This window comes from Phyllostomus discolor, chromosome 1 (genome assembly GCF_004126475.2).
Source record: "Phyllostomus discolor isolate MPI-MPIP mPhyDis1 chromosome 1, mPhyDis1.pri.v3, whole genome shotgun sequence".
Lineage (NCBI taxonomy): Eukaryota > Metazoa > Chordata > Mammalia > Chiroptera > Phyllostomidae > Phyllostomus > Phyllostomus discolor.
Genome location: NC_040903.2, coordinates 211182868 through 211203419, shown reverse-complemented (window position 1 = coordinate 211203419; position 20552 = coordinate 211182868). Strand labels below are relative to the sequence as shown.

At 51.4% G+C, this 20552-nt stretch overlaps 1 protein-coding gene across 1 annotated transcript; it reads left to right on the top strand.

Annotated features, from left to right (window-relative positions):
- Positions 1–2048: 2048 nt before the first annotated feature.
- Positions 2049–11936, top strand: SERPINA9 (serpin family A member 9). Its single transcript, XM_028508243.2, has 4 exons — positions 2049–3010; positions 8664–8934; positions 10178–10325; positions 11703–11936. Exons 1-4 carry the CDS (start codon positions 2359–2361, stop codon positions 11901–11903), a joined length of 1272 nt encoding a protein of 423 aa, XP_028364044.1. The 5' UTR covers positions 2049–2358; the 3' UTR covers positions 11904–11936.
- The last annotated feature ends 8616 nt before the right edge of the window (positions 11937–20552 follow it).

The window sequence follows — 20552 nt, the reverse complement described above, 5'->3', positions numbered from 1 at the left end:
TAGAAGCAGGAGTAGAGGGGAGGAGTGGGGGAGGGGAGGGGAGCTGGGTAGAGTGGGGCTGTGTCTTTGGTGGAGGAGGCTGGGGGAGTTCCTTTTCTGAGGGGCTGTCTTTAATGGGAGGTAAGAGACAAGGTGATCTGGGGGTTCCATGTGTGTGCACATATGGCAGGGTGAGGAGCCAATTGTACAGAAAGGGAAAAGGTTGAGATATTCCCAATAGTCAGTGGGCCAGTGAGTGGGTCAGTGCTATGGTAACAGGCAAATAAAGATTGGTGATTGGAAATGTGCAATGGACCAAACAGCCCTTCTTAGGGGCCTTGCTGAAAATGTTTGTCAGAGAGGCCGAGACCCCAGGGAGTACAGGGGTTTGGAATGAAACAAAGCCTTTTGACACTCAGGCCAGATAAGAAGGCAAATGAAAACAGGGGAGGGTGGGTAGACTGAGAGAAACACAACCTTTCCAGGAAACTAGAACAGTTTGATGCCCAGGATGAAGGCAGTGACACAAGTTGGAGCCCAATGGCAAGGACCTGACATGCAAGGTGCTTGGGCGTTCCTCCCGAGGTCAGCGGGGAGCCACTGAGGAATCTGAGTGGGAGAGTGACACATGAGATTTGTATCTAGAAAGATCACCCTGTCTGCAGGGTGGACAGGTGACTAGACGAGTGAGGAACTGAGCAGGTGAGAGATAATGGAAGGCAGGACAAAGGCCGGGGCAGCTGGGAGAGAGGGACCCAGACAGGGGCAGCCACGAGGGGGAGGAGGACAAACTGTCCCTGTCACCCTGATCGGAAGAGCTCGCTGGCAGGAGTCTTGCACACCCCCAGACCTCAGTCGTGACACAGCAGGAAGAGGGCCCTTGTAGGACTGGGAGAGAGACTGGGGGGAGACAGAGGGTCACCACGGGAGGACAGGCATTTGGAATGGAGGGAGGCCAGGCATGGAAGGAGGTTGGATTCTGAGAGGTGCCTGAAGGAGGCCTGCAGCGCAAGGACCTGCCCCTGGAGGCCCAAGGCCACACAGCCCAGACTGTCACGGAAGGAAGCCCTTTGAGGCCTCCTCCCTGAGGCCCGGAGAGAATCAGCACCTTGCCTGAGGCCGCAGGGAGGCCAGGCCATGACAGGACCAGGACATTTACTAGCTGACTCCCTGAAGGGCAACTGGTCCAGGCAGTCCCCCCACCCAGCCCAGGCCCCCCACTCAGGAGGATTTGGGGTATGGACTCAGATGTCCTCTAGCAAGGCCATGTCTGCCGATGGGGAGGTGGCCCCTCTGGGCGGCAGAGCTGGTGTTAGCAGGTTCCCCTTGGAACCCCCGCCCCCACCCATTCCTCCCCAGAGAGGGGTACAGGCCCCTGGTGCTCCGTGGCGTGCCCCGCCCCTGTGCCTGGCCGTGCCTCCTCTGCCCTAGGGCAATGCTGCCCTTCAACTTCATCCCTTCTCACACAGGGACATGCCTGTCCCTTCACCCCACTTCCCATGCACACTGTGAGCCAGACACCATGCTGGGCATATACAGACTGTCTTACTTTTTCCTCGGAGCCACCTCCTCCACAGATGGGGAAAGTGAGACTCGGGGAGGTGACACGATGCAAGGGTGATTGCACAAGGTTGACACAATGCAAGGGTGATTGCACAAGGCTGCATTCTTTAACCATAATGTATTGCTCTGAGGTTGCAGGAAAAACCAAATGTCTTGCTTAGGCTCTGACTTTCGATTGGCTGTCAAGATCAAGTGCTGTGATCAGTCATTATGACCCACGTTAGCACAGCAGACCCCCAGCTCATCACAGGTGTACGGCAGACCCCCCACTCCCCACATGGCTTTCTGAAGACCCCAGCCAGTTTCAGAGCCCATCAAATAGGAGACACTCGGGATTTTAGTGCCATGTTCCTCCTTCCTCTGTTCCCACCCACCCTGGGTCGGGCCCCTGGTGTGAATGCTCTTCCAGCCCAGGTAAGTGCACCGGCATCTATTGAGCTCCTATATGGTGCGCTGCAACGGGCTGGAGGTGGGAAGAGCAAGGAATGACACATGTAGCTCCCAGAACAGCCCTTGACAATTCCATTTGGATTGAGACTGGCCTCCACATCAACCCTTCAGTGGGTCCCACAGCCCGGAGTCAAGTCAGTCAAGTCCATGGCCTCTGCTCCTGCAGCCAGTGTCTCACGGCTCCCTGTCCCCTTTTCCTCCAGCGCCCTGGGGGCTGAGATTCCATGGAATCTGTTAACTGTCCTGCTTGTCCGCATTCAATTGCTAATGAGGTCAGTGTTGTAAGGTCTGCGGTTCAGGGCCTGCACCCTCAGCTTACCTCCGTTCAATGGTTCTTTCCTCTCTTGCAGGTCACCTCGTTCCAAAATGGCATCTTCCTTGCATCAAGTTTTCTTAGTTGTTAGCTTCTGTGCTTCGATCTGTTGTGTGTCCCCGTCCAGTCTCCCCAGCAAAGGATCCCTCTGCCCGTCCTCCACAAAGGACTTCCGTTCCTCCACGAAGGACTTCCCTTCCTCCCAGGTGTCTTCCGGCAACACCAACTTCGCCTTCCGCCTGTACCGGCAGCTGGTTTCGAAGACCCCGAGCCAGAACGTCTTCTTCTCCCCAGTGAGCGTCTCTGCCTCCCTGGCCGTGCTCGCCCTGGGGGCCCACGCGGCCACCAAGACCCAGATCCTGCAGGGCATGGGCTTCAACCTCACACACACGCCAGAGGCCACGATTCAGCAGGGCTTGCAGCACGTGGTCCGCTCACTCCGAGTCCCCAGCGAGGGCCTGGATTTGAGAATGGGGAATGTCGTCTTCATCAAGGAGGGGCTGCAGCTGCAGACAAGTTTCTTGAACGACGTTAGGAGTCTGTATGAGTCCGAAGTCTTCTCTGCAGATTTCTCCAATGCCTCTACAGCCCGGAAGAGGATCAACAGCTATGTGGAGAAGGAGACCAAAGGGAAGGTTGTAGACTTGATCCAAGACCTTGAACCTCACACAGCCATGGTCCTGGTGAACTACATTTTCTTTAAAGGTAAGGGTCTGAGAGGCTGACTCTGATTTTAATGTTCTGTTCCCCCCCAACCCCTAGTCAAATAAAGAAGCTAGACAGACCCTGGAGAGCAGGTTGGGACAGGGGGAAGGCCCAAGTTCTAACTGGCTGGGTGCTAACCAGCTTTGTAGCGAGCTGGTGCCTGACCTTGGCCATCTCACATTCCGCCTCTTAGCTTCAGTTTATCAATTACAATGGGGGCTCATTCAGTTTCATCTTTTACAGCCCAATTATGAGGCCCGAGGGGCTAACATGGGGCTCTGTGGGCAGCCCGTGGGACACAAAAATTTTCTAGAAATCAGTTTGGGAAAAAGGACCTCCTTTGTTGCCACCAGTAGCTGCCCCACTGTCCCCTGAAGGTTTTGCAAAGGAACAGAGCTCTCTGACAACCCAGGTGAAGAACCAGACTGACAGCTGCCAGAGGGGAGGGGTTGGGGGGCTGGGTGAAAACGGTGGAGGGATTGAGAAGTGCAGATTGGTAGTCACAGAACAGTCATGGGGATGCAGAGTACAGCACAGAGAATAGTCAATAATATTGTGATAACTGTGTACGGTGCCAGGTGGGCACTGGAGATATCGGGGGTCACTTTGCACACTGTAGGATTGTGTCACCACTGTGCTGTCCGCCTGAAACCAGTGAGGTATTCTCCAGCAGTATTATTATTATGATAATACTGAATGCAAATAGTAATTTAAAAATAAAAAAAGAAGCATATCCAAAGGTGAGAACACTTTCATAGATGTGGAAGTCCAGACAGTTCTTTGTTTGCTAAGTTTTAAGATCCAGTTGAGTTTTAGGAATTCTTGGTACACGTGGATAACAGTTCAACTGTCCTGCACACCCCCCGTGCATCTGTCTAGAGCGTCACAGTTTACAAAAACACCGTGTAGCCCTGAATGAGCTTAAGCTTTGAAGTTGGACAACGTCAGGGTTGAATCCCACCCCTGCCCTGATTTGCTTCGTAATTCTAAGCATGTTGCTTTAAAAGATCAGCCATGTGCTGAGTGCCTGATGTGAGCCAGGCTTCTGCTAACTGGATGGATGATAAAGGCAGCTTCACAGGGTTGTGCTTACGGGTGAACTACCTAGACTCCCCAGGCAGGGCTGCCGGGGACACACGGTGCCATCCCTCCCTCTCTCTGCTCTCTCTCCTCCCTCCCCTCGTGCCCTCTGCTCACGCAGCCATCTACCCCTTCATCCGTCCGTTCTGCAAGGCTGCACGAGAGGGAAAAATGATAAACATGTGTCAAGTTCCTACTAAGTTTCCTGTATTTAATATATGTTGTTCCATTTAGCTTAATTTTACTGAAATATAATTCATGAACCATAAAATTCACCATTTTAAAGTATACAGTTCAGTGGGCTTTGGTTTTTAGCTATAGTCACTTGACTTCATATCCACGAGATTGTGTAAACACCTCTACTACGTAATCCCAAAACATTCTTATCACCTCAAACAAAAGCCCACTCCCCATTAGCAGTCTCTCCTTGCTCCGGCTCGTTCCCCGCCGACGAGCCGTCCACTCTCTGCCCCTGCAGACATGCTGGACATCTCATAGAAGTAGAATCACATGGTTCGTGCCGGTCGTTCTGCAAACATCATGTTCAGGTCCTGACACCAAGGAGCATGATCGCGGGATTGTACGGCAAAGAGAGCTTTGGTTTGGAAACCACCACACTCGTCCGCGGGGACGGTGCCATGTTGCATTCCCAGCAGCAGTGAGCAGTGAGCATTTCCATTGCTCCGCATCCTTGCCAGCCTTCGGTGTCGGCGTTGCAGACTTCTGCCATTTGAATGGGTGTGCTCTGGTGTCTCATTTTAATTTGCATTCCCTCGATGGCATACGATGCAGAATACATTTTCATATGTTTAGTTGTCACCTGGATATCTGCTTTGATGAGGTATCTGTCAAGGCCCTTCCAGTTTTTAAATCCACGTGGTTGTTTGCTATTAAGTGTTAGGAATTCTTTGTACATTTTGGGTAACAGTTCTTTATCAGATGTGTATTTTACAAATATTTTCTTGCTGTCTGTGGCTTGTTTTCTCATTCTCTCAACAATGTCTCTCCAGACCAGTTTTGAATTTAGTGAAGTTCAATTTATCAATTATTTCTTTTATGTAGTACGCCCTTGGCATGATACCTAAACTGTTACTGCCATGCCTTAGGTCATCTAGGTTTTCTCCTACTTTATCTTACAGGTGTTTTATAGTTTTGTGCTTTACATTTAGGTCTATGAGCCGTTTCGAGTTAATTTTTGAGATGGGTACAAGGTTCGTGTCTGGACGCATTATTTGGAATATGGGCGTCAGCTGTTCCGGCAGCATATGTTGAAAAGACTGTCTTTGCTCCTTTGTACTGCCCTTTGCTCCTTTGTCCAAGGTCAGGTGACTCTATTTATCTAGGTCCATTTCTGCGCCCTCTATTCTGTTCTACTGATCTACTCATCTGTTTTTTAATCAATACCACACCCTCGGGATTCCTGTAGCTTTATAGTAAATCTTGAAGTTGGTTACAGTCAATCTTCCGACTTTGCTCATCTCCTTCAATATTGTGTTGCCTTTTCTGGGCCTTTTGCAACTCAATATGAGCTTTAGGACCAGTTTGTCATTTTGTACACTATAACTTTCTAGGACTTTGATAGGGATGTCATTAAATCTATAAATCAAGTTGGGAAGAATTGACATCTTAACAATATTGAGCCTTTCTATCCATGAACATAGGCTATCTTCCCAATTAGTGATTTGATTTTATTTATCAGAGTATCGTAGTTTTCTTCTTATGGATCTTGTACATATTTTGTTAGATTTATACCTAAGTATTTCATTTGGAGAGATGCTAAATGGTACTGTTTTTAATTTCAAATTCCACTTGTTCATTGCTGGTATATTTAAAAGTGATTGACTTTCATACAATATATTGATCTTGTATTCTACAACCTTGCTATAATCACTTATTAGTTCCAGAAATTCTTCTGTTTATTCTTTTGAATTTTCTACATGGACAATCATGTCATTGGCAAACAAAGACAGTTTTATTTCTTTCTTCGCAATCTGTATAAATTTTATTTCCTTTTCTTGTCTTGTTGCATTGGCTAGAACTCACAGGACAGTGTTTTAAAGAAGTGGTAAGAAGGGACATTCTTGCATTGTACCTGACCACGGAGGGGTGGGGAAGCTTAGAGTTTCTCACCATTAAATGCCACGTTAGCTGTAAGTGTTTTTTGTAGAAATTCTTTATCAAGTTGAGGGAGATCCCCTCTATTTCCAGTTTATTAAAAGGTTTTGTTGTTGTTGTTTTATCATAAATGGGTGTTGGATTTTGTCAAGTGCTTTTTCTACATCTAAAATATGATTATGTAATTTTTCTTGCTTAGCTTATTTATGGGATGGATTACATTCATTGACTTTCAAATGTTGAACCAGCCTTGCAAACCTGGAGTAAACCCCATTTGGTCATGGTGTATAATTATTTCTATACACAGCCAGATTTGATTTGTTAATATTTTGTTGAGGATTTTTGCATCAATGTTCACAAGAAACATTGCTCTGGAGTTTTCTTATAGTGTCTTTATCTGGCTTTGGTACTAGGGTAATGCAGGCCTCATAGAATGAGTTAGGAAATATTCTCTCTGCTTTCTTCCGTCTGGACCTGGTGCTTTTTTGCAACTTCTCAGGCAGCTGCAAAGCTTATCACTGCCTGTTACTTTTTTATTTTGAAAGTTATTCAATATTGTAAGTTTCTTTAATAGGTGTAGGCCTGTTCACATTGTCTACTACTTCTTATGTGAGTTTTGGCGAATTTTGTCTTTCAAGGAATTGGACCATTTCATCTAGGTTATCATCAGCTTTGTGGGCATGGAGTTGTTCGTAGCATTTCTTTGTTTTACTTTTAATGTCCACAGGATCTATGTTGGTATTCCTTCTTTCACTTCTGACATTAGTGGATTGCTTTTTTCCTGTGTACAGTCCATACTTCGTTTCTTTTTATGCTGCTTATTTTTTAAGTAAAAGCTGGATTTTAACAATAATGTAATGTGGCCACTCTGAAAATCAGATTCTTTCCCTCTCCCAAAAGTTTGTTACTGCTTATTGCAGTAGTTGTTTGTTTGGGGATTTTTCTGAACTAATTTTTAAAGTTGCATTTTGTCCTGTGCGCCATGATTGGGACCAAAATGCCTGGGACCAATAAATCTCCCAGTCTTTGTCAAGGGCCTTTGTGTGCATCACGGGGTGTGCCATCAACACCCATCAAGGCAGTTTCTAGCTCTGACTCAGCATTCGGTGTCTGTTTGTTCGGACCTTCAAGGTCAGCCAGAGCTGAGAACCAGAGCCTTCTCGTTTTTTTTTTTTTCAAATATGTATATACATTACACATGCATGCAGCATCTAAAAGCCCAGGGTATACTGGAACTTTCCAAAGTCTCTATGGACATCTTTCCCCTCAGCTTTTCCTTTTAAATGTTTTGATTAGCCTATTGTTTGTCCCATCTGTTATCCTCATCCAGGCAACCATGAAGCTAAAACACTTGCTTACCATTGTTCCTAACAAACACTCCCTGACCTGGGGGACAAATGCTTTTAGCACTGAGTGAGCTCCAACCAGCCTTGTAAGTGGGGCCTTCCAGGAAACTATCAGACAGGTCAACTAGTTATCATTCTTTGGGAGTGAGGCTTTGAAATTTCTTCAGATCTGCTCCTCTTCCTCTGGTATTGGTGATACAGGCTGCTGTTTTTCAGAGCTGCTGCTGCGCTAGAAAGCAGAGGGTGAGACTAATACAAAGTTAAAATGTCACAGAGGTGACTGTTCTCATCGAGATTTGGCCACTTTTCTTGAATAGACTCATCCCAGGTGGCTGCAAGCCTTTGGTTAATTTCCAGAGTTCTGAAAAAGTTGACTCTATTTCTGCCAGGGTTTTTTTTTTTTCCTTTCCTCTTTTGCCTTTATGAAAGGGCAAATATGCACAGGTCCTCACTCTGTCATCTTTGCAGATGCCACCGCCACCCTCACCCTCAGCCTGTCCTGTAAAGCCTTTTGATTAATTGATCCTTAGCTACCTCCTCAGGCAGCTGCAAAACGTATCAGTACCTGCAACTATTTTGGACTAGTTTTCTCCAAGGGAATGGCTTTGTGCCTCGGCTGAGCTCCCAATCAGACCAAACACAGACAGCTTTGAAAGCGAGGTCTCCCAGGGAAGCACAAGACAGTGCAAATGAGGACGATTCTTCAGGAATGAGGCTTTAAAAGGTTCCAGCCCCGTTTTCATCCTTCAGGGCCCCCGGGTTGCCAGATTTCACTGCAAATGCAGGCTCTTACTTTTCAAGGATGCCACAGGGCTGGGGCAATGAGGGGGCCAGGGGGAGTGGAACTAGGGCAAGTTGAAATACCACAAAGCTGATGGTTCTTACCAAAATTTAGCTGTTTTTCTTCAATAAATTGTTTCCCACTTTGCTGAAAGAAAGCATTTGGTTCATTTCTAGAGTTCTGAAAAAGTTAATTCCAATCGTTGTTGGCAGTCCTCTCATTTTTTTTTTATGGTAGAGAGAGTGTGCAGAGGTCCTTACTCCATCGGGTTGGCTGTTGTTACCGCACTGATTGCACTGACACACAGACCTCTCTTCTCTCTTTGTGCTAGCCAGGTGGGCGAAGCCCTTTAGCCCTGTGTATACAAGCAACAGATACCCGTTCTTGGTGGGCAAGACCACTGTGAAGGTCCCCATGATGCACCAGATGGAGAAATTTGCTTTCGGGCTGGACCCCAAGCTGAACTGCTCGGTGCTGCAGATGGACTACAGCGGAAACGCTACCGCCTTCTTTGTCCTCCCCGTCCAAGGCGGGATGAGGCAGCTGGAACAGTCCTTGTCATCCGGGGCCCTGAGGCGATGGAGCCGCTCTGTCCAGAAGAGGTGGGCACCTGTGTCAGTGTGCTGGGGCCTGAGGCTGGTGATGGTGTACCGCCAAGGGTGGGGGAAGACCGTTTCCTGGCATTGTGGGCACCATCTAGGAGAGAAAGGACAGGCTCGGGCACAGCTGTAATTCGAGGAAGACAAAGGCCCATGCCCTGGGGAGGCAGGCGGAGGGCTGAGGAGCCTGTGGACACAGAGGTCCCTTTCGGCTGGGGTGGACGGGAGCCTCCGAGGAGGGGGCACCTTTGGCCACAGGTATGGACAGAACTGGAAGGTGCGGGTGGGACACAGAGGCTCGGGAAGGGCAGACCTGGCAAAGGAAACAGCACTAGTGCAGATGCGAAGGTGGGGACCAAGGGACACGGTAGAATGCTTCGCCGGCTTATGCTCTCCTGAGGTTGCAACCGGTGCTGAGAGAGGCAGAGGCCGCAGGTGGGGCGGGGTGTCTGTACAGAGACCCAGCCCAGGGCAGGTGAAGACAGCTGGATGTCACAGAAGTCCATCGATGAAGTGTCCGTGCAACACTCTTGTGCTTACATACCTGTGACTCACCAAGTACGGGACCTTGGGCAAAGCACTAACCCTGAGCTTTCCCATCACTGAAACGGAGATCGCTTCAGGAGTGTGCCTCAGCCGAGGCCTGGCCCAGCGCAAGTGCCCAGTGACTGTGGGCTGCTCACCCTCGGCTCAGGGAAACCATCACAGGGAAGGAACACGTGTGCCAAACTCCAGGGCTGTGCTGCCTAGCAGGACAGCCACCAGCGACACATATGGTTATTTCAATTAAAACTAGATAAAATTTGAAGTGCAGTTCCTTGTTGGCCCTAGCCACGTTTAAGTTGCTCCGTGACCACGTGCGGACTTTGCCGCTCTCAGAGATTGGCAGGGTTTGTCTCAAGAAGGGTGGGGGGGGGGGTGGCACTCTGGTCCAGGGGCAGTCGGCTGGCTTCTGTCACCATCCAGCGCATCCTAACCGTCTCTGCCACAGGACCCCCCTGCTGAGCCCCCTCCTCTGTTCTGTCCCCCACTTCAGGAGGGGGCCCATTTTTCATCTCTTACGTCCCCAGGGCTGAACTCACACACCCAGTGGGCTCACTCCCAGCACAAGCTGGGCTGCTTGCCTGGGATGTGTTGACCCTCGAGCAGCACCCAGCAGGAGAAGCGTCTCCTGGGATGCCAGCTAGAGACGGAGATGGGGGCCCCGGGCCTGTGACCTCACCCCTCCTTTTCCCCTTCTCCGCAGGTGGCTAGAGGTGTTCATTCCAAAATTTTCCATTTCTACCTCCTATGACCTGGAAAACATTCTCCCAAAGATGGGCATCCGGGACGCTTTTGGCAAAGATGCTGATTTTTCTGGAATCACAAAGAAAGATTCCCTTCGAGTTTCCAAAGTGAGTTGGTCGCTGAGAATATTCTCACGGGAGCCCGAGTTGGAAGGGCCTGTGGAGACCGACCAATCGCGCACTCTCATCTCACTGACAGGGAAACGGAGTCCCCGGGAGGCGAAGTGACGTCTCTCAGAGCCAGAAATGGGGCCGAGTCACACGGCTGCCAGGCCGGACGCTTCAGGGCCATCACAGCCCTGAGGCACGGGCACCCCTCCTCCCTCATCCAACAAGTGCCCCTGAGGTTCGGCTGCAGTTCTCGGAGGACCAGGCAGGGGCACGCCCGGCCCCGGACCTCGCCTCCCTGGAGCCCAGGTCCTCACGCTGAGGTCATAACGTGGCTGCTCATGGGACATTAGTCAAAAGGAAAAAAAAAGAAAGAAAACAGGAAAAGAGAGAGCTGACTCCTCAAATGTAGGATGTTGGACCTAAAAATTTAGATTTCTGATTCTCTTGCAACAACTCATTGCCCCAATTCCCCACACAGTGAGTCCAAGCCTCTGCACAGCGGCCGTCGACTGGGGCCGGGCTGTGAGCACCCCTTTTAGACAGAGGGTAACCTCGGGGCTCCCTGCGGGCCCCACGCCCTTACACAAGGTCTTCTTGTCTCAGTGGGGGTGCCTGTCTCACCCCTGTCTGCATATGGGCTTCTGACCCCTGACCTAAAATTCATTGTGATAACAGATGATAAGGGTCAGGGGTGGTCCTGGGCCACTGAAGGGGACCTTGGTCACTGGTCACTTGGTCACTGGGAAGGATGCAGGGAGATCCCACAGGCAGACGATGAGCACGGTGGGCCTTTCCCCGCTACGTGCTCATGCACACGTGTGGAAAAGAAGGGCCAAAATCGTCCAGGGGTCCCAGGCGCCTGAAGCTTCACCACACGTGAACCCCAGGTGAAGAACCTGTTCTGTAGAAGAACGAGTGGGGATGCGATGTTCTTCTACTTGCACCCCTGCCCATGTAGAGTAGGGATGCGACGTTCAGTGACGCCCAGCCCGTGCCTCCTGTGCAACAGCTGTAGCGCTGACTCTGGTGCCCGCACTTCGTAGGATCCCCTTTAATTCACCAAATAACCCTGTGGGCTACATGCAGTTATCACCAGCCCTTTCCCGACTTGGAAAGTGAAGCACGTGGCGATATCTTTCACGAGAGTAAGTGGCAGAGCCGGGACTCAAACCTAGGTCTCTCTGGGCCGTATGTGTAACCACTCAACTCCAGCTGCCCAGGAGCAGCCACCAGAGCGGCCACTGAGCAACTCTCTCACCAGGCATGTCGTGGAATCTTGAAGCCCATGGAGGCGGGGGTCGGGTGCCCCCGTTCCCAGACAAAACGCCGACTCCCGGTTTCTGAAAAGCATTAATGTTGTTCTTCCCTCGGCAGGCCGCCCACAAGGCTGTGCTGAACGTCCGGGAGGAGGGCACCGAGGCCGCGGCGGCCACGGCCACCAAGCTCACGGTCCGGTCCCAGGATGGCGCCTCCCACTCCGTCTGCTTCAATAGGCCCTTCCTGCTGCTGATCGTCAGCAGAGCCTCGGGGACAGTGCTCTTCCTGGGGAAAGTGGAGAATCCCACTAAGTCCTAGGCGGGACCAGGCCCGGGCGAATGGATGAGACGCTAACAACGTGCAGGAGATAAACCGCGCGCCCCTTCTGTCCTGAGGCCCCCGGCCCCAGCAGAGCTGCGTCTGCTGCCCAGACGCCGCTTCTGAGGCTCGGTCACCAAAAGGCGGCAGAGACGCAGGTCACAAACCAAAGCCCCTGAGCCCCGGGCTGCGCTCTTCCCCACAAACCTCCCACGTGACCGGCCTCGTGGGGCGTGTCTGGGGTGGCGCATTTCCATTGCTTAGCGCCCGGGAGGGGTCGCATATAGGCCTGTCGCCTTTACTGCAGAATGACAGGGCCAAGCTTAATTAACCTAAAATGTGAACTGGGCAAGCGACGGTGCTCCCCCCGTGCCTCTAGGGTCCTGATTTGAAAATGGTCTAATGGCTACCTCACAAAGGCCAGATTGTCATTATGTGACATTTTAGTGTGACATTTATGTGACATTTGTGTGACATCAAATTTGTCCATTCATTCAACAAACATGTACTGAGCACCTAACATGCTAGGGATGAGTTAGACAGACAAGGTCCCCAGTTTTGGGATCTAGGTGGGGCGCTAGACCACCACTTCAATAAAACCAAAGCTTCCAACCAACGTGATGTCTAGGGCTATGGGAAGTGCGGTGCAGGTGCAGGACAGGATGATCGGCCGGAGGTGACAAGGCTCGAGGGGGTGTTTCCGTGAGCCCCGAGGCCGAGGCCAGAACTCCAGGTGCAGAGAGAGGCTGCCGCGGCTGCAGAGTGGAGCCAAGGTCAGACGGCGTGAGCTGCCAGGGCCAAGGACAGGAGCCTGGGTGGGCGGGAGGCACCACTGGGCCCGCAGAGCCTCTCAGACGCATGGGTGGTGAAGGCCTCTCTGGGCGCAGGCATCGGTTTTCCGTCCTGAGCGGCCAAGGCTGGCTGCCTCCTGGGCTCTGATGCTGTCCGTGCACACACACAGCCCCGTGGGTGTGCAGCCTCCACCCCGCTGCTCTGCAGCGGCCACGGCCCGGCCCCTGCAGTCTGATTCCTCAATCCTCGCGTGGGGCAGCGGACCACAGGGTTCCACGCAAAGGCCCCTGTGCCACCCTCCCCCTTCGCCCCCGCCGAACGGGCCGCCTCAGCTCCTTCCACATCACCCTTCATGATCAAAGGTGACTGACTCCGGCAGCCGCCAGCAGAGCCCCCAAGGCCACCGGATCCAGACACTCCTTTCCTGGGGGGGGCCCCTCGCGCCGGCTTTCCCGAGCTCTTTTACACGGAGGGGAAGAAGAGAGAAGGGGGTTATGCTAGAGAGCTGGGGGAGCCTCGGGGGTCCCCACACTCCCCTCCCCCACCACTCACGAACAGGAGACCAGCGACTCAGAGAGCGAGAACATCCCACCCAGGGTCGGGGAGGGAGAGCCCGGTGGGGGCCCGGATGTGGGGGCTGCGATGTCGCCCTGGCCACCACAGTCTGTGCCCAGGGCTCTGCCCTCGGGCTCGCCATGCAAGTCACAGGGTCTCTGTTGACAGAACCATATGATTTTTATGATTTTCATTCTTCATGGTCGCCAGATGGGAAGGCAGTGGGGGTTGGGCCAAAGGCCAGGAGAATTAAGAAGTACAACCTGCCAGTTACTGAGTCACTAATCGTGAGGATGGGATGCACAGCACAGGGAATGCGGTCAGTACTAGTGTGACAGCTCCGTGTGGTCCCAGGAGTGTGACAGCTCCGTGTGGTCCCAGGAGTGTGACAACTCTGTGCGGTGCCCGGTGGGCACTAGACTTACTGGGGGGATCACTTTGTAAGGTATATAATTGTCTAATTGTAAATAAATGTTGTACCCCTGAAACTACTGTATGCCCATCATAATTACAAAACAAAAATGAGTGAATAAATTCATCTCTGTGTTCGGTGGTGGAAAAACACCCACATGCAGAAACCAGCCCTCCTGTCCCCTCAGGCGCACCCTGGCTAAGACCCGGCTCCCGGACCAGGGCACAGCCTCAGAGAAGAGTGGCCCACAGTGACACAAAGGAGATGACCTGGGTGAAGAACTGGCTAAAGCCACTCCCATCACTCACAACGCTTAGTTCCTCCTCGTAGCCATCGGGAGACCCCAGGAGTCAGGGGTACATGAGGGCTGTCAGCTTTCCTCCCCACCGCCTGGCTCCCAGGGAGCGTTACTCCCGGGGGTGTCCCGGTGCCCGCCAGCCTGGGTGGCCTCCTGGCCCATGCAGAATGGTACTGGCCTCGGGCACTAAAGCGTCATGAACGGTGTTCTCAGTGAGGTCGCGCCTCTCCCTTCTCTCAGGCAGGTGCCCCTCCTTCGCGTCCATGTTGAAATGGGCCCAGGGTGAGTTTCGGTCCGGTCTGGTGAGGTGCCAGGCACGGAGACAACCGCCTTTGAAAGGTCTGCACTTTTTCTCATGTTTCCCAAGAGGAGACCGTGTCGCCCCACTCGGGGCCACACAAGGAAGCACCTTGGCTGGTCAGGGGCAGGCGGACTAAGGGAAGGCGCGGGCAGGAGCCTTCACTACCAAGTGGTGGGAAGTACGTAGGTGGGCAGGACCCCTCTGGGGCAGGAGGCAACAGAGGTTGAGGCTTGTGGTCGGAGGGTTTGTAATGGGATTTTCACAGTCCTGTCAAAATACACCAAAGGCGTAGATGTGAATAGTTTTGTCATTAGTTTGACCCACGATTTCAAGACGCCAAATATTCAATCACAGAATATCAAGAATGATTATCACAGAACTGCATGACCATTTCACTCCAACAGAAGTGACAATATTCTGAAGGCAGATTCAGCTGTCTAACTAGAGAGCCAGGTGGTAAAGCCCTCAAAGAGCATCTAAACAAACAAACAAACAAAGAACAGGTTCAGAGTTCAGATGCTGGATACAAAGCAAGGCATGTATGAACCAAGGTCAAAGATGTCCACTCTACAAAGGGAGCCCAGCACCCCAAAGAAGTGGTGTTCCACCCTCTCTCCCGCCACCGATGGCATAATCTTATGTGTCAATTTGGCTGGGCCGTGGTGCCCACCTTTGTGGCCAAATATTATTCTGGATCTTTCTGTGAGGGTGCTTTTGGGAGAGATTAACATTTAAATTGGTAGGTAAAGGTGACACTCCTCCATAGAGCAGGTGGGCCTCATCCAATCAGTTGAGGCCTTAATAGAACAAAGACCGACCTCCCACAAGCAGAGGGACTTCTATGAGCAGGCGGCCGGGTGGCCTCAGCACTTGACCTGCAACAGCCCCTCTTCCTGATGGTCATCTGTCATGATCACGAGAAAACCAGTTCTACAAATCTCTCTCTCCCTGTCCTCTCTCTCTGCTTGCCCTGGGCTGGGCACTGCCCACACGCAATCACGTTTAGTTCCCACCACAGTTCGAGAGGTGGGCTGGATTGCAGCAGGGTCTGGAATAGAATCCTCAGTGGGGCCCCCCCAGAGCAGTTTCGTCTTCCCCTACCCTGCGCAGTCACTGGGAAGGACCAGGTAATGTGTGTGCCAGCCAAGAGTCAAATGGTTCCTCTCAGGGGAGAAAGAAGGTCTAGCCACAGGCTTCAATTCTCCTGTGTATTCACACTACAGGGGACTCTATAAAACACCCAGGAGGTTCTCAGCGCCGTTTTGGACCCAGGAGCAGGGTCTCCAACGTTGGTCAGCATAGCAGACCCCATCCATGGCTAGCCCGAATGTCCTTGGCCTTCACCTCTCCGGCACACACTGTCTGAGTCCCACCCCGAGCATCCACGGCTTCTGACCTGGGGCTTCCCCGTCCCCCACACCCGACAGGCCAGGGCCCCTCCAGCCCCCTTGTAGAATCAGACTCAGCCTCTGAGAACCCTTATGTCTTACAAGTGCCTCGCCACTGGGACCACTGTTTCTTTTGCTTTATGGGTCTGATTAGTCATTCTTCTTAACAACGTTTTGTGCCGGGAGCCAGCCCAGCCCTGCTGTCTGACACAGTCACAGAGGGAGCCGCATGTCCACACAGCAGACACGGCAGGGGAAAGTACCTGGCACTCCTCTGCTTAATCACTGTATTACTACCCCTGCTTAGGGTCTATGTGATTTACCATGGGACTGGGACACATGGCAACTCCACAGAAGAAATACAGTTCTTCGGAAGTAAACAAGGAAATAACAGCTCATTAGAGAGTGACTCCCCACCAGAGTGTCCTCCTAAGAGGGCTAGAGAGTTCAAAGATTGGGAATGGAAAAGACTCCTAGGATTACTCCCTACAAAAGCCCCTACACCCACCCTGATTACACAGTTCCTTAGAACCCGGGCTCTGGAGATAAGAAGGAGATTCAAAAAACACATTTGGTCAGCATTGCACCAATATCCATGGTCTGTTCCTGTTGGGAACCGTCCTGCCTGGTATCAGAAGCTGTAATCCCTGCCAAGGCTAAGGCTAAGGGAACGCCCTTGGAACCGTAAGCCAGAAAGGAGACAAAGGCTTATCTCCCTGGCAGGAGCGCTGCTTTTGCTGCTTCATTCATAACTGAACCCCAAAGCTTGGTCGGTTAGCCAAAGACGGGTAAGATTCCCCAAGGGGAGAACGACCTAAGACAGGCACGATCACGTGGGAGGCCCCCCAAAAGGACTTTGGGGGCTACAGCAAAAGGGGGTGATGGACCCTCGCTCCTTGGCTTTGACTAAGCCTGAGTCCTCCACGTCTGGGAGAAAATCTCCTTATCTCTTGGTTGCCTTAGTTCCCTTACCCCTCCTAAGCCTGAAACAATGACAGGGTGGTGCAGCTCTGTGCTGAAAAGGGAGGATTCCCCGGGTGATCAGGCCTAAGAAAGAATATGTAAATTACTGTGAAACCTTCTTTGTTTAGAATGCTCTCAGTTGAATGAGAAGGGTCCAAGGAGGAAGTTAGTTTGTTCCTTAAAAGTTTTACAGCTCTTTGACCCTGACTCAAAATAGACCTGCAGAGTTCCTTGTTATCTATAGTTCCTTACTTCCTCATAATGAGTACTGTACTTTACCTGAATTATTATGCAAAACGAGCCCAATAAAAGCAGGTTTGGACAGTAATTTGGCACGCTTCCCACTAGAGGGGGTGGCCATCCCATCCCTACTTCTCCACAGAAACTAGTCTGTCTCTGTACATGTTTTTTCTTGCGTGTTTTTGACGAGCCATCTGCAACATTCCGTGATCACTGCTGGCTGGTGACCCACGCATCATGTTCCCCCTCTGACTCCTAGGCCCACTGATCTCCCTTTACCCTATACCAGAATCTACCATAAAGGAACATGATGGGTAAATATAAATGGATACTGGAAAGATTATTATACACTCCCCTTCTATGAAATCCTTAAGCGATCAGGGCCCCCATGGTGTTTATTGCCTAAAAAAGTCAGACACCAGAGATGGAAACAAGTAATAAAAATGCATCAACACCGAGGTAAATGGGAGGCAGCCGAATGGATTGAGCAGCACAAAGATTATTACTTGCATAGGAAGACAGGGTTCTGGCGCTGAAGTGAGAAGTGAGAGGCAGATACTAACCGCATTGATCACGAAAGCCTTCCGCATGGCCTTTGCCAGTGAGCTAAAACAGTCCTGTGCCCAGCTACGTGCCCAGCTATGTGCCCAGCTTGCAACTTTAGAATACATAGATTAAAATTAAGTTAAGCTTTAAGAAATCAAGGTGTTATATAAAGTGGTAAAACATGTTACTGATTAATTGCAAAGATTAGGAGCTAAAAGCTTATACAATGATATGCAACGGACAGCTACTTCCTATTATGTCTGTGTCATATTTTCTGCACAGCAAGGACAAAGCAAATATGCCTTAAGAACCGGATTTTGATTGCTTTCACATGTGCCACATGTACATACCCAACTGGATAAAAATAAAGGACTCAAGAGCCCAGCAGAGATGCCTGGCTGTTGAGCTTGAAACTGCACCTCTTGTGTCGTTCCTGCGCCGACGCCGTCCCCCCCACTGGGAATCCCTGGGCCTGCTGGAGCTGCAGCTTTGTTTTTCATCATAAATAAGGTGCACTTTTTTGTGAGAAATTAGGGGAATACAAAACCTACAAAGAAGAACATAAAAGTCACCTGGATTCCATTGTTGGGAACCGCCCTGACTGGTATTGGAAGCTGAAACCCCCGCCTAGGCTAAGGCTAAGGGAACACCCTTGGAACCATAAGCCAGCAAGGAGACAAGCTTATCTCCTTGGCAGGAGCGCTGCTTTTGCTGCTTCATTCATAACTAAACCCCAAAGCTTGGTCGGTTAGCCAAAGACGGGTAAGATTCCCCAAGGGGAGAACAACCTAAGACAGGCACGATCACTTGGGAGGCCACCAAAAGAAGGACTTTGGGGGCTACAGCAAAAGGGGGTGATGTGCCCTGGCTGGCGTAGCTCAGTGGATTGAGCGCAGGCTGGGAACCAAAGTGTCACAGGTTCGATTCCCAGTCAGGGTACATGCCTGGGTTGCAGGCCATGACCCCCAGCAACCGCACATTGATGTTTCTCTCTCTCTCTCTCTCTCTATCTCCCTTCCTTCTTTCCCTCCCTAAAAATAAGGTAAATGAATAAAATCTTAAAAAAAAAAAGGGGGGGGGGGTGATGGACTCTCACTCCTCGGCTTTGACATAGCCTGAATCCTCAACATCTGGGAGAAAATCTCCTTATCTCTTGGTTGCCTTAGTTCCTGTGCTCCGCCTAAGCCTGAAACAATGACAGGGTGGTGCAGCTCTGTGCTGAAAAGGGAGGATTCCCCGGGTGATCAGGCCTAAGAAAGAATATGTAAATTACTGTGAAACCTTCTTTGTTTAGAATGCTCTCAGTTGAATGAGAAGGGTCCAAGGAGGAAGTTAGTTTGTTCCTCAAAGTCTTACAGTTCTTTGGCCCTGACTCAAAATAGACCTGCAGAGTTCCTTGTTATCTATTGTTCCTTACTTCCCCCTGATAAGTACTGTACTTCACCTGAATTATTATGCAAAATGAGCCCAATAAAAGCAGGTTTGGATGGTAAATCGGCACACTCCCCACTAGGGAGGGTGGCCATTCCGTCCCTACTTCTCCACAGAAACTAGTCTGTCTCTGCATATTTTTTCTCACGTTTTGGCGAGCCATCCACAGCGTTCCACGATCACTGCTGGCCGGTGACCCACGCATCATTCCATCACCTAAAGATTCACTCAAAAAAATACTCATTTAGTTCTAGTCTTTGCTCTGGGTCAGGGGTGCCCAGCCTTCTGGCGTCTCTGCGCCACACTGGGAGAAGAGTTGTTTTGGGGCACACGTTAAATACATCGTGACACGAAATCACAAAACCATCTCATCATGTTTAAGTAAATTTACAGCTTTGTATTGGGCTGCATCCACAGCCATCCTGGGCTGCGTGTGGCCTATGGGCCATAAATTGGACACCACCACTTTACCTCTTGGGTGATAGACACATGGGTGAACAGGAGTTAATGGTCCACATTACGGGGCTTTCAGTATGGCCGGGGGAAGGTTCTGCTCTACTTTCTGAGTTTCCATCCAGTCTGTTTTCTGTGTGTGGCCCATGGCTGGTCGGAAGTATCAGAAAGTGCTGAATGGTGTGGTGTGGAGGGAAGGGCTTCGGCTCAGGGTGTGGCTTCACCCGCCACCCGCCCCCCGGGGTCCACGAGAAAGTCATTGAACTTGGCAGAGCCGCCGTTTCCCAGCTGTAAAGTGGGGACGACTGTGCCTTTCTCACATCCTTTTCCCCCGGTTTTACTGAGAAGCGATCAACATGCATCGCTGCAGAAGTCAAAAGCGCACAGCACAGCAGCCTGGGCGACTCCTGCTCTGCGACGGTGGCCGCAGCAGGGCTGGGTCACATCTCGCACTGTTATCGCCAGGCGGTCCTCCAGGAATGCTGCCTGCAGCACGCCAAGCACCCGAACGGTGGACAGCAGCCGTGCCACAGCCCCTGCTGTCAGCACCGAGGCAGGAGCTGCTCAGACCCGGTGAGGGCAGAGCGCAGCTCACCGAGTGCAGGGCGGGCGGGCAGGGCGGGCGCTTTGAAAACACAGGTCCCTTCCTGTTTGCTGTGCGTCCTCTGCACACCGTTCCCGGAACCGACCTGACAAATATTGACTAGGCTGCGGCGGTCTTCAAAGTCGCTCTCCTGCGGGTCAGAGGCGATGTGGTGCTGAAGACCAGGGCCCAGGCTGGTGAGTACCCGAGCACGCCAGGACGAAGGCGGGCGTGGCAGCTGCCTCTCTCTCTCTCTCTCTCTTTCTCTCTCTCTCCTCCCCTCCCCTCCAGCTTTGGTGGCAGGGACGGGGGAGAGCTGAGTCCCCTGCAGGAAAAGTGACACGATGCACAGCTTTAGGGCTTGCGGCAGGAGCCTCGGGTTGTAACTGACCTTGTACGGAAAAATCTTTGTCTTCAAAAATTGGGGGAGAGGCACTCTCAGTATTCCTGGCAGTCAGACAAGAAAACAGAACAACACAACCCAAAGCAAAAGGACAACACCGTTGCAGCAAGTTCACTGGAGCCTCTGCTGCATGAGAAGGCCCGTCGGAGCCCCGGTCTGGACCTTACATGGTGCTCCCGAATTGTACGACCGGGACAATCACACGTTGTCTTAAGGTTTCCCGTAAGGATTTAGCTAAATGACATGGGGCGAGTCTTTCTCAACACATGGGCAGGACCATTTTC